At 34.6% G+C, this 14950-nt stretch overlaps 1 protein-coding gene across 2 annotated transcripts in view; it reads left to right on the forward strand.

The window, feature by feature from the left end:
* LOC136041822 (myc box-dependent-interacting protein 1-like) overlaps positions 1–12949 on the forward strand; it is a 101902-nt gene extending 88953 nt beyond the window's left edge. For both annotated transcript variants that reach the window (XM_065726598.1, XM_065726599.1), the window contains one exon: positions 8680–12949. In XM_065726598.1, coding sequence (XP_065582670.1) covers positions 8680–8760 — 81 coding nt within the window. In that variant the 3' untranslated portion in view covers positions 8761–12949. The remainder of the gene's footprint in view (positions 1–8679) is intronic.
* Positions 12950–14950: the final 2001 nt, after the last annotated feature.

Raw genomic sequence — 14950 nt, forward strand, 5'->3', positions numbered from 1 at the left:
CTTTCCAAATATAATAATCAGTTCACTTTGAAAATTGAACCCAATTTTTTAGTGTGCACCTGGGTTGTCAACCTCTTGAATTTTTTTTAAATGTTGCGTTGCATGAACGAATTGGTAAATACACAAGATTCCATAACTGCCATGTGACAAGGTGCACTAGTCGATTCCCTTTATTTTGCTCTTTCCAAATATAATAATCAGTTCACTTTGAAAATTGAACCCAATTTTTTCAGTGTGCACCTGGATCGTCAACCTCTTGAGTTTTTTTTAAATGTTGCGTTGCATGAACGAATTGGTAAATACACAAGACTCCATAACTGCCATGCGACAAGGTGCACTAGTCGATTCCCTCATTTTGCTCTTTCCAAATATAATAATCAGTTTACTTTGAAAATTGAACCCAATTTTTTAGTGTGCACCTGGGTTGTCAACCTCTTGAATTTTTTTTAAATGTTGCGTTGCATGAACGAATTGATAAATACACAAGATTCCATGACTGCCATGCGACAAGGTGCACTAGTCGATTCCCTTTATTTTGCTCTTTCCAAATATAATAATCAGTTCACTTTGAAAATTGAACCCAATTTTTTCAGTGTGCACCTGGATCGTCAACCTCTTGAATTTTTTTTAAATGTTGCGTTGCATGAACGAATTGGTAAATACACAAGACTCCATAACTGCCATGCGACAAGGTGCACTAGTCGATTCCCTCATTTTGCTCTTTCCAAATATAATAATCAGTTCACTTTGAAAATTGAACCCAATTTTTTCAGTGTGCACCTGGGTTGTCAACCTCTTGAATTTTTTTTAAATGTTGCGTTGCATGAACGAATTGGTAAATACACAAGATTCCATAACTGCCATGCGATAAGGTGCACTAGTCGATTCCCTCATTTCGCTCTTTCCAAATATGATAATCAGTTTACTTTGAAAATTGAACCCAATTTTTTCAGTGTGCACCTGGATCGTCAACCTCTTGAATTTTTTCAACGTTGCGTTGCTTGAACGAATTGGTAAATACACAAGATTCCATAACTGCCATGCGATAAGGTGCACTAGTCGATTCCCTTTATTTTGCTCTTTCCAAATATAATAATCAGTTCACTTTGAAAATTGAACCCAATTTTTTCAGTGTGCACCTGGGTTGTCAACCTCTTGAATTTTTTTTAAATGTTGCGTTGCATGAACGAATTGGTAAATACACAAGATTCCATAACTGCCATGTGACAAGGTGCACTAGTCGATTCCCTTTATTTTGCTCTTTCCAAATATAATAATCAGTTCACTTTGAAAATTGAACCCAATTTTTTCAGTGTGCACCTGGATCGTCAACCTCTTGAATTTTTTTTAAATGTTGCGTTGCATGAACGAATTGGTAAATACACAAGATTCCATAACTGCCATGTGACAAGGTGCACTAGTCGATTCCATTTATTTTGCTCTTTCCAAATATAATAATCAGTTCACTTTGAAAATTGAACCCAATTTTTTCAGTGTGCACCTGGATCGTCTACCTCTTGAATTTTTTTTAAATGTTGCGTTGCATGAACGAATTGGTAAATACACAAGACTCCATAACTGCTATGCGACAAGGTGCACTAGTCGATTCCCTCATTTTGCTCTTTCCAAATATAATCATCAGTTCACTTTGAAAATTGAACCCAATTTTTTAGTGTGCACCTGGGTTGTCAACCTCTTGAATTTTTTTTTAAATGTTGCGTTGCATGAACGAATTGGTAAATACACAAGATTCCATAACTGCCATGCGACAAGGTGTACTAGTCGATTCCCTCATTTCGCTCTTTCCAAATATAATAATCGGTTTACTTTGAAAATTGAACCCAATTTTTTCAGTGTGCACCTGGATCGTCAACCTCTTGTATTTTTTTAACGTTGCGTTGCTTGAACGAATTGGTAAATACACAAGATTCCATAACTGCCATGCGATAAGGTGCACTAGTCGATTCCCTTTATTTTGCTCTTTCCAGATATAATAATCCGTTCATTTTGAAAATTGAACCCAATTTTTTCAGTGTGCACCGGGGTTGTCAATCTCTTGAATTTTTTTAAAATGTTGCGTTGCATGAACGAATTGGTAAATACACAAGATTCCATAACTGCCATGTGACAAGGTGCACTAGTCGATTCCATCATTTCGCTCTTTCCAAATATAATAATCAGTTCACTTTGAAAATTGAACCCAATTTTTTCAGTGTGCACCTGGGTTGTCAACCTCTTGAATTTTTTTTAAACGTTGCGTTGCATGAACGAATTGGTAAATACACAAGATTCCATAACTGCCATGCGACAAGGTGCACTAGTCGATTCCCTTTATTTTGCTCTTTCCAAATATAATAATCAGTTCACTTTGAAAATTGAACCCAATTTTTTCAGTGTGCACCTGGGTTGTCAACCTCTTGAATTTTTTTTAAATGTTGCGTTGCATGAACGAATTGGTAAATACACAAGATTCCATAACTGCCATACGACAAGGTGTACTAGTCGATTCCCTCTATTTTGCTCTTTCCAAATATAATAATCAGTTCTCTTTTAAATTTGAACCCAATTTTTTCAGTGTGCACCTGGATCGTCAACCTCTTGAATTTTTTTTAAATGTTGCGTTGCATGAACGAATTGGTAAATACACAAGATTCCATAACTGCCATGTGACAAGGTGCACTAGTCGATTCCATTTATTTTGCTCTTTCCAAATATAATAATCAGTTCACTTTGAAAATTGAACCCAATTTTTTCAGTGTGCACCTGGATCGTCTACCTCTTGAATTTTTTTTAAATGTTGCGTTGCATGAACGAATTGGTAAATACACAAGACTCCATAACTGCTATGCGACAAGGTGCACTAGTCGATTCCCTCATTTTGCTCTTTCCAAATATAATCATCAGTTCACTTTGAAAATTGAACCCAATTTTTTAGTGTGCACCTGGGTTGTCAACCTCTTGAATTTGTTTTTAAACGTTGCGTTGCATGAACGAATTGGTAAATACACAAGATTCCATAACTGCCATACGACAAGGTGTACTAGTCGATTCCCTCATTTTGCTCTTTCCAAATATAATAATCAGTTTACTTTGAAAATTGAACCCAATTTTTTCAGTGTGCACCTGGATCGTCAACCTCTTGAATTTTTTTAACGTTGTGTTGCTTGAACGAATTGGTAAATACACAAGATTCCATAACTGCCATGCGATAAGGTGCACTAGTCGATTCCCTTTATTTTGCTCTTTCCAGATATAATAATCCGTTCATTTTGAAAATTGAACCCAATTTTTTCAGTGTGCACCTGGGTTGTCAATCTCTTGAATTTTTTTTAAATTTTGCGTTGCATGAACGAATTGGTAAATACACAAGATTCCATAACTGCCATGTGACAAGGTGCACTAGTCGATTCCCTCTATTTTGCTCTTTCCAAATATAATAATCAGTTCACTTTGAAAATTGAACCCAATTTTCTCAGTGTACACCTGGGTTGTCAACGTCTTGAATTTTTTTTTAACGTTGCGTTGCATGAACGAATTGGTAAATATACACGAGATTCCATAACTGCCATACAAGAAGGTGCGCTAGTCGATTCCCTCTATTTTGCTCTTTCCAAATATAATAATCAATTCGGTTTGAAATTTGAACCCAATTTGTTCAGTGTGCACCACTACCCTGGAATTGTCAAACCCTTGGGTTTTTTTAACGTTGCGTTGCATGGACGAATTGGTAAATATATACGAGATTCCATAACTGCCGTACGAAAAGGTGCACTTGTCGATTCCTTCTTTTTTGCTCTTTCCAAAAATAATAATCAATTCACTTCGAAATTTGAACCCAATTTTTTTTAATGTGCACCTCAACACTACTACTAACAACTCACCGTATCATGAAGCTGCCTAAGGCCAACACAGCTGCGCACGCTCCTCCTCCATCCCAATCCATTTAAAGCCTCCCTCTTAACACCCTCCAAGAAAGTTTCTATTTTTAAACCTTTCTTTGTGACATCCCTCCACCCCAAACGGGTATGACCTGCTTTTCGTTTAGCCCTAGACGGTTGGCCAGAAAGGGCAATCTGTCATCCTTTATCCGCAGAACGTGCCCTAGCTATTTCAAGCTTTCTTTCATTACATCCTTAGAAAGCGGAACTGAACCACATTTTTCGTACAACCTACTGTTTGAAATACGGTCAGTCATCCGGGTACCCAGAACAATCCGTAGGCAATTTCTCTGGAAAACATCTAGCAAATCTTTATCCGCTTTTCGGAGCGCCCATGCTTCAAAGCCATATCTGACCACTATCATTACTCTAGCTTCCAATATTCCAATCTTTTTTTTTTTTTTTTTGCAGGCTTATCTTCCTATTCTTCCAAACTTTTTTTTAACTGTGAAAAAACACCCTGAGCCTTGGCCTATTCTACTTATAATATCTTCACTGGACACTCCGTTTTTATGGCACTTTGTATTAACCAAGTGACATATAGCGATCGCAAATTCTGTCGGTCTGTCTGTCGGTCTGTCCCTGTTTTGCTACTTTAGCCACTTCCAGGTAAGCTAGGACGATGAAATTTGGCAGGCGTATCAGGAACCAGATCATATTAAATTAGAAATTGTTGTTTCCCCGATTCGACGATCTGGGGGGGGGAGTGGGGGCCGGTTAATTTGGAAAACAGAAAAAATTAGGTATTTTTAACTTACGAACTGGTAATGGGATCTTAATGAAATTTGATGTTTGGAAGGATATGGTGTCTCAGAGCTCTTATTTTAAATCCTGACCAGATCCGGTGACATTGGGAGGAGTTGGATGGGAGAACCTAAAATCTTGGAAAACGCTTAGAGTGGAGTAATCGGGATGAAACCTGGTGGGGAAAACAAGTAGAAGTCCTAGATACGTTATTGACATAACCGGAACGGATCTGCTCTATTTTGGGGAGTGGGGGGGGGTAATTCTGAAAAATTAGAAAAAATGAGGTATTTTAACTTACGAAGGAGTGATAGGATCTTAATAACATTTGAAGTTTGGAAGGATATCGTGTCTCAGAGCTCTTATTTTAAATCCTGACTGGTTCCGGTGACATTGGGGGGGGAATTGAGGGGGGAACCTAAAATCTTGGCAAACACTTAGAGTGAAGGAATCGGGATGAAACTTGGCGGGGAAAATAAGCACAAGTCCTAGATACGTGATTGACATAACCGGAACGGATTCGCTCTCTTTGGAGGAATTGGGGGGAGGGTTAATCCTGAAAGATTAGAAAAATAATGTATTTTTAACTGGCGAAGGAGTGATCGGATCTTAATGGATTTCGATATTTAGAAGGACCTCGTGACTCAGAGCTCTTGTTTTAAATCCCGACTGGTATTAAGCCTCTGATTTTCCTTTTAAAGCAATCTATTGATTCTTAGAATTTTGCTAGAGCTCATACCATATGAGCTCTTGGTTCCTGGCTCTTCCGACCTCGTCACAAGTGCCATATGAGCTCTTTGCTCTTGTTACTAATAGTAACATAGTGAATAGTAACATTACTAATAGTAATAGTGAAGCTGCATACCTGATCAATATTTTTGTCACCCTACGTCACCTTTTCATCTTCACTTATTCCTAGCCTTAGTTACTTAGTTTTCTTAACATTAATTTTCTAACCTATTCTTGCACCCTGAGCTCGCAAAACCTTTGAAAGTTCATTCATTTTGCTCACATTTTCATCTAGGATGCTTAAATCAGCAGCATAATCTAACTCCAGGAGAGTTTTTTCTCTCCATTGGATTTCTTGGTCCCCCATTGCCTTTCCTGTACTCCTTAAAACAGAGTTAATCAAAATGATCCATATAAAGGTGGATAGAACACAACCCTACTTAACTGCTGATTTAATACGAAATCAGCTTCTAACCTCATTTTTTACCTTAACCACAACATTGTCATTCTTGTACATTGCTCTAATCATTTTAATGTATTTGTCTGGTATATCATGCAATGATAAGACCTCCGTTAAAGCTCTTCTATCAACAGATCGAATACCTACTCATAATCTATAAAATTAAACACCAAAGGTGCTTGAAAACTCATGCGCTTCTCAATTATTAACTTAAGAGTGAAAATTTGGTCGACAAATCCTCTTCCCTTTTCTAAAACCACACTGTTCTTCTCTTAAAACTTTGTCTAAAACATCTCTCAGTCTAAAAATTACCATATTACTAAGTAATTTGCTACCTACATAGACCAGACTAATGCCTAGATAATTACCACATTCACTCTTATCGCCTTTCTTATACAGTGTTTTAATTAAGGTTTTCCTAAAATCGCTAGGTACTTCCCCTTTTTCAAAAATTTTATTCTTAATCTTCAGTAACTTATTTTAACCTCAGAGCCACCATATTTAAGAAACTTTTTTACCACACTATCAGCACCTAGAGCCTGATCATCTTTCAATCGTTATGGTACTGTCGCTAGTTCTTCCAGAGAATTAGCGAAATGTTCTGTCCATCTCTTTAACTCTTTTCTTTGTGGCTGAACGAATCGGTAATCGGTAAATATATACGAGATTCCATAAATGTCACACGGACATAATGCACTGTTCAGTTCCTTTTTTGACTTTTTTTTTCAAATGTAGTAATCACTTCACTTGCAGACGTCCCCCTCCCTCCTGATGGTATCATATAAAGCCCAGGGAATATAAAATAATTAAAAGAAAACTTAAAAATTGTTTGTGATAACATACAGGGTGTTTATATCAGATTACCATATTTTCTTCAACTAATATCCATTTTTTGGCTGATTCCAAACAATAATTTTTGTAAATTATTCACTCAAGATCAAACGGAGATCAATCTTGAGAAATCTAAAAAACTTTAAAACACCACAAATACTAGAAACAAAACATTTTTACGCCCAAAAACGTGCAGTACCTAAGATTTTGTGTTAATCCCCCAATGTCACAGGATCTGGTCGGAATTTAAAATAAGAGCTTTAAAGCACAAGATCCTTCTAAATATTAGATTAATTTTTATCATGAGCATAGATATTGATAACATGAGCAATAATATGAACAATATTTTGCCAGGGAATCGAGTTTCGTTTCAATGACTTGTTTGATGCAGTTAGTCAGATGCTCAGCTGATCCATCACTACACTTTACTACATTTAGGAGGCTCACCGGTAAATTGTATATCACTACATTTAGGAGGCTCACCGGTAAATTGTATATCACTACATTTAGGAGGCTCACCGGTAAATTGTATATCACTACATTTAGGAGGCTCACCGGTAAATTGTATATCACTACATTTAGGAGGCTCACCGGTAAATTGTATATCACTACATTTAGGAGGCTCACCGGTAAATTGTATATCACTACATTTAGGAGGCTCACCGGTAAATTGTATATCACTACATTTAGGAGGCTCACCGGTAAATTGTATATCACTACATTTAGGAGGCTCACCGGTAAATTGTATATCACTACATTTAGGAGGCTCACCGGTAAATTGTATATCACTACATTTAGGAGGCTCACCGGTAAATTGTATATCACTACATTTAGGAGGCTCACCGGTAAATTGTATATCACTACATTTAGGAGGCTCACCGGTAAATTGTATATCACTACATTTAGGAGGCTCACCGGTAAATTGTATATCACTACATTTAGGAGGCTCACCGGTAAATTCGCACATTACACACAAATTAAAACAAGATACATTTTGAGCAAAACTTTTTCTTGTTGTTGAAAGATCTATAAGAAACTAATATAAGAAGAACAACAAGATATCAATTCAAACATTCTCTTCTGTGTAGTAAAGTTCAGAATTCATCAGAGAAACTTTTCTGATGCTCTTAAAGTAACAATTAAGTAACTCAGGAATGACTGAGTATATTAATTTGGAACGTTCAGGAACTGATAAAGGAGAAGATCAAAAAGGCAGACTACAGACCCAGACGATTACCGGTTTAATACAGGATGTATGACTACTTTGAACCAATAGAAAAACACATTATCAGGAATATTTATATAATATGACATTATACTATATTTCTGTTTAATATATAGTTATTATATTTAATTATTTATTTTAATTTAGGTTTATTAAGAATTTGCCTGCTAAGCTCCTAAAAATTAATCTTGGAAAATTTTCACCTTCATTGACCAATTCTATGAAATTTTAATAAGTAGAATTATTTAATTAAATAGAATAAGACTAGTTCTCTACTATAAAGTCTGAATTGCGTTTCGCAATGTAATTTTACGTGCTGAATTTTCTACCGGCTGGCTGAACACATTCGGCCAGAGGGTAGCCAGGAAGAGGGTAGGAGTCATCTTTACTCCTCCTCAAACCCAATATCTTTAGGAAGGGATTGCTCGGGTCCCCTTCCCTGAAATTCTAAATTTCAGATACCCTTCTCTGATCCCCTTCTCTGAAATTCTAAATTTTCTTGAGTTTCGGGGTACTTCTTTTTAACTTATATGTTTTTATATTTGTTTATTCCTCCCCTCCTCACCTTGAATTTGTTCTTATTATTCCCCCCTCCCCCTCTGAAGAAAAAATCCCTGTGCATTTGCGTGATTTTGGCTCTGTGGTGAATCTAGTTTTTATTTCCTCGGATATTAGGACCTTCTTGACAGTTTTATTTAGGAAATTGGACAGGTTTTTAATTTATTAAAAATTAATCTATTTTTTATTTCAAGGAGGAAGGCTGGCTGATGGGCATAAAGGAAAGCACTGGACAAAAAGGACTATTCCCCGCAAACTTTACCCGACCAATATAAAATTAAACATATGCCTTATTCGCGCATGATTATTCAAATATATATGAACGTGCCAACACTGCTGAGTAACCCCTGGCCTGCTTTAAGTAAATTTTGGTGCAAAATAGTTTTGATGAATCCGTACCATTATCTGTGTGTCCATAACCCCTTTAATTCTGTTAGTTATTTCCAGATAGAGTGCCATCTAAGATCTGAAAGTTGTGTGGAGTGACTCTGTGGTTATGTGGTGGAGTGCCCCTAATATCGAGTTCTTCTTTTATAGTCATTTATGTTAGTCCCGGATATTTAAGAAGCTTTAACAATAGTTTTTTTTCCGTCCCTAATTTACTTTTAACTAGGATAAAAGTGATATAATGTTATTTTTGGCACATAGGCAACATTAATTTACCAAATGCTGTAGAAATTCCAGGGGGCGGAAGCTCCGATTAAAAGAAATGTGAAAGTAAAATAAAAAATTCAGAAACAAACAAGATGTGGCACTTAAAATAGACAATACTGTCTACTATAATCAGAAGGGGAGGAAAAGAAAATGGGAAAAGTTCAAAATAAAATTTGCAATTCAAATAGACTATATTTCATATTATTTACCTTTTTTATTTGTGCCATTTGTGTCCAATCCAAAATTAGGTTTTTTCACTTCTTTGTTTTGTACACAAAATATATTTTAATTATCTAAACTTTATTATAATAACTGTTGAAACACTTACCTTTATTGCTTATTATTTCTAATATGTATATCTATAGCTTTTGTAATTGAATTGTTTTCCTTTATATCGATCTGATTTGTATGATCAAAAGGAGGGATCGAACCATCGTAATCTGGATCTGTTCATATCGTAAAATGCTTATTTTAAAATTGATTCAGCTTTTCCGTTGATTAGTAAACTGATGCATACATACTGGTTTCTGAGAGGAGTCAAACTTCACTTCGACAGCCCGTCGCTCCCTCGCCCGAAGAAAAATCGTCTCTATATGAGGGAATATTCAGTTTGTTTATATCTCGGGTCATGGTTGAAAAATTCGTTTTCTCAAACGGCAAAATTTCTTTTTAAAATAAATCAAATGTTCCTGCTCGGAGGATCAATAGGAAATTGCAATTGGTAATATTTCCAAGGTTGATATTTATAGGAAGTTTGTATTATTTCTGATAAATTCTTTTTTCTGATAAATTCTAAGTTCTAACGGAAATAGAATTTTACTTTGACAGCCATATTTTATGTCGCCCGACGAAAAAATGTCCTTATGGGCTTACTTCTGTTTTGGATCTGAGTTGGAAAGTTCGTTTCCCCAGCCGGCAAAGTTTTTCCTCAGAATAAATAAAAAATTTCTACTTGGAGGATCAATATAAAGTACAACTCGTAGTATTTTGAAGATTGTGGCTCTAGGAATTTTTTTCTGGGAAATATTAGGCTCTCGACGGGAGTCGAACCACATTTTGGCAGCCGTATTTTATGTCGCCTGAAGAAGAAAAAATGTCTATGCACTTACTTCTATTTCGGACCAGATTTGAAAATTTTGTTGCCCCAGCTGGTGAAATTTCTTTTTAAAATTAAGAAATTGTTTCTGCTCTGAAGATTGATAAAAAGTCAAATTGGTAATATTTTGAAAATTTGTACTCATAAGAGGCTTCTTTTCGAGAATTTTTGGTTCTGACAGACGTCAAATTTCACTTTGGTGGCGTATTTTATGTCGCCCGACGAATAAATGTATTTCTGGACTTGCTTGGATTTCGGACCAGAATTGAAAAGTTCGTTGTACAGTCGGCAAAATTTTCCTTTAAAATGAGTCAGACGCTCCTATTTAGAGAATTTACTATTGAATTTACAGTGTCAATAGATAGTACAGTTGACAGCATTTTTAACATATGTGTTTGTAGGAGGTTATTTTTCGAGAATTTCTGGCCCTGGCAGGGGTTTGATTTCACTTTGGGAGCCCTGTTCTATGTCGGTGTACGAAAAAATATCTATGTAGACAAGAACATTTTGGTTGGTTCTGTTTCAGATTAAACATTAATTAATCCTTTCTACGGCCGGCAAAATTTTTCTTTAAAATAAATGAACAATTTCCATCTAAAAGATGAATAGTTGAATGTATAATATATATGTAATATACGATTTATATAGCTATTTAGATGGTTACTCAAGGAGCCGTTTTTTTTTTTTTTTTTTTGAAAACTAGAGAATTTTGCTTTCCATCAAACGTAATAATCGAGATCCACCTCGCAAAGTCGCCAGCTTGGTTTCACCCGACAAAATTATAGTCTTCTGTCAGAACTGAATTTAAAGGAGTTAAATTTAGTATAGACCTTACGAAGGTACAATATATATGCGTGCGACTTTTTTAATAATTGCAATCATGAAAAAATGGGCTTATTGCTAATTTCAGCCTTCATTGATAAATTTGACGTTATATGACGTCATATGTGTATAGTTAATTTTAAGATTGTTACTATTTAGTTATACAGTTTATGTTTTCTCTCCTTTTTAAGTCACCTCAAAGACTGAGTAGGTTTATGCTAAAGCTGTTTAAACATTTCAAACAGTAATGTTTTTTGTTTTTTTTTAATATTGGGCTGAATCAAGCGTGGCGTTTCCAGGATCTGGCCTTAAAGAAGTACCGTAATGATAGTAGAATCAAATTATTTTTTTAGTATCTGGGAGTATAGAAATCTGTATTCGAGTTTTACAGCATTTTTCTATTCTTTCCTAACTATAGCTTTTTTTTGTGGCGGAGTTATATTAAAGATTTTATCCAACCTCTGATCCGATTGATGCGTGGAATTGGAATTTTAACTGCATTTGTTTTAGCAATATTTTTCAAGTTTACAAATATTTTACTATACTTTCCTAAGTTTAGTTTTTTTTTGTGGACTTATATTGAAGATTCAACGTCTGATCAAATGGTCGAATTTACGCTGCAAGTATTTTTGGTAATATTTTTCGACAGTGTATGCATTTGAGAAGGGAGGGAGGGATCTTTCCCTTGCCACATTCATTTATGGCCACTGATACCAGGCACATCCAAGCCTCTCAGACTAGGGGTCAAAATGTGGTCAAACAAATCGTTCGTTATCACTCTACGAAAAAAATTGACTACGGCCCAAATATTTTGTTCTTTAAGCATAAATGAATTTAAATATAAATTGTAATAGTTGTAAAAAACAACTTTAAATACCAGACTAAATAAATAGTATACTAGAAAGCCAAAAGAGACACAGAAAATCTCAAAAATCTCCTCGATTAATGCACATACAAAAAATATGTATAAATACTTATAGGGGTTAATATCTGCCTTACTTGGCCCTACTTATTGATTGACCTTACCTGATATCTGCTGGGCTTTTTTTCTGCCGTTGACTGAAAAAAGTTGTTTTCCCACATTGTTAGACAATATCTCTAATCAGTCAAATTTTGTTGGAAGGAATTTTTAGGTAATTTGAAGTAGAGTTTTTAATATAGATAATTTTTCAAAGCCAGTTCTACGCTACAAATATCGATAGAGAACGGGCTGTGAGATTGACAAAGCTAGTAGGCTATGCTGAATTACTATTAGGCTCTTGTTTATCTGAATTTTTTCCTTTTTTCTTCTTTTTGATAGTTATCTTTTTCAAGCCTTTTTTGTCGCTCAATTAATACATTTCTCAGGAATCTTAGCTTACGCCCACGGCGTAGTCAGGCGTGTCAATAAAGTCAAAATTACGCACCTGATTGGGTTTACCGTTCGTAATTTCTGAACCTGACTTTATTATTAAGTAAGCTTACAGAAATTTATGAGCAAACATTGTAAGCCGTATATTTAAATTCCTTCTTGTCTGCCATCTCCTTGGACACTTGTCACCTCTAGCTTAAACTGCCATTTCACCTGCTCTTTGGGTAAATCTCGATCTGACATTGAGGCGTAAACCTCACAAACTAACCAACCTCAAATATAAAACAGCTTTAGTATGAACCCACAGTTTATATTGTTTATTTAGGAAGTTTTATGTACTTGTTATGTTTACCTATTACGTTGAATTATTTTAGTTTGTTAAATTAGTTACCTTTCTTTAGTTACTAACGGAGATACTCGAATTTTGGTTTTATTTTTTAATTTGGGAGGGACCTACTAATGTAGAAACTTTACCTTTTGAGGAATTAGTACCCAAGTTACCCTGTGCCTTGAAATTTTTTAATAAAAGTCTGCTTTTATATTTGGTGAATTTTATAGTTTAAAAAACCAGACAGATGTTGTGTTTTTGCCAATTTTAAATGAGCGTGTATGTGCTAATAATAAGCTGACTTTTTTCAAAAAAAGATAGCATATTCCAGTGGCGGTTCTAGACCAGAGCAGGGGGGGCAGCTGCCCCACCAGTTTTTCTGACAACTGACATTAAATTCTTTTAATTTTTTTATTTTTAAACTGCTATGGTATATCTTGCCTAAGGAGCTTAGTAGTCGAGAAGCATGGTTAACCCAGTGGATACATACAAAGACAATTTGCATGACCAAGCTGTGTGTAGGCATACTGAGTGAGGTAGTAATTCCCCAAATGTCATTGAAAATATTTCAACATGCTAACATATTAAGAAAACATATCATTTGATCATTCAAAATACTAAGAAAGTCTTTCAAACTAAAACGAGTCTAAATAAAGCCCAAATTGTTGTTGCTGTTGTTTGGCGTTTGATCTATAGGTCATATCCGTTTGTATCATCACTGGATCTTTCTGCGCCTTATATAGTCACTAGCTTTCTTGGGTGCCACATTAGACAATATACACTGAAATCGTATATGTATCACTTACGTTACTTTTGTAGGGGTTATTCTGCCGCAGCAATTGCCTGAGTTGTAAAACACGAATCAAGATAATACATTTATACTTTGTCACAATACAATTATAGTACATGTATGACACATTTGTAATAATTAATACATTTATACTATATACCGTGTCACAAAACGAAGCAGTAAAAAACGAAACTGTAAAAAAAAGACCAATGTCACTCTATGGCAAGAAAGAAAAAAAAATATTTCCAGACAAATATATAACCAATTAAAATACAAAATAAATAAACTAACTCTGAAAAAATATATAGGGAGTGAACAAAAAAAATTATACCAAAAATAAAATAAAAAACTCAAATTGGTCGGTAACCTAGAAAGAAATCTTAGTTTGAAAGATGGCGTGAAATTCGCATATGTTAAATAAATACGCCTTTTCAACGTGAAAAACGCTACGTTTGTTCAGGCTTTGGAATGTTGAGCCAAATTCAATGGAAGGAAGAGTTGAGTTTCTTGTATAAATATTATTCTTGTTAAACAGATTGTTCACTATATCTGTCGTCACCTTTTTATTTGGATCGTTGGTGCATTTCTAAAAACTGCTAAACGCTGAATTTAGATTAATATATTTAAAAATATATATTAAATATATTAATAATAATATATTAAATATTATTATATATAATAATATATATTAAAAAAACGTTGACTATTATTTTTCTATATATATTTGAATATAAAAGAACACCTAATGGCCTCCAAAAAAGTCCTGTTTTCCAGTTATTTCTTGTTTTACAGTTGATTTAAATCTCAAACGTTTCTTATTCAGGGGCTATTGTTATTTTGCAAACCTTTGTTTCCTCCAAATTCCAATTCTGATATATGTAAATCTGTGAAATAACGTTGACTGCTATTTTTTAAGTATTTAAATGTAAAAACAATGAATTGCCTTCAAATCAGATTATGTGTTCTCTTTTTTTTCTTAGTTGTTTTTTAGGAAATTTTGAATTTCATTAGAAGAGTTTTTTTGTTTTATTCACGGGGTCACTCATCTTTTTTGAAAACGTTTTTTTTTTCTTCCAAATTCGAATTAAGATAAATATAAACTGATTACTATGCAGTAACTCAGAAAGTAATCCTAGTTTAAAAGATCTTATACAAATCTTACCGAATTTGTATAAGAGTTTTGTAGAGGCCAACACGTCAAAATCCCAAAACGCAAGAACACCAATATGAACCAATTGAACTATGTAAAATAATACAATTCTTACAGTAATAAAATAACAGGGAAAGAGAAAAAAAGGAAAGGAAAAGAAAGAGTTCAGGGAGTGAATATGACATAAATTATGTTAGCTAAGAGTCTTAGAGAGGTGTTGCACATAGCATATTACTCTGAAACAAAAATTTCCATTATAGAAACAACAGGTAAG

Source organism: Artemia franciscana, unplaced genomic scaffold (assembly GCF_032884065.1).
Source record: "Artemia franciscana unplaced genomic scaffold, ASM3288406v1 PGA_scaffold_39, whole genome shotgun sequence".
In the NCBI taxonomy this organism is placed as follows: domain Eukaryota; kingdom Metazoa; phylum Arthropoda; class Branchiopoda; order Anostraca; family Artemiidae; genus Artemia; species Artemia franciscana.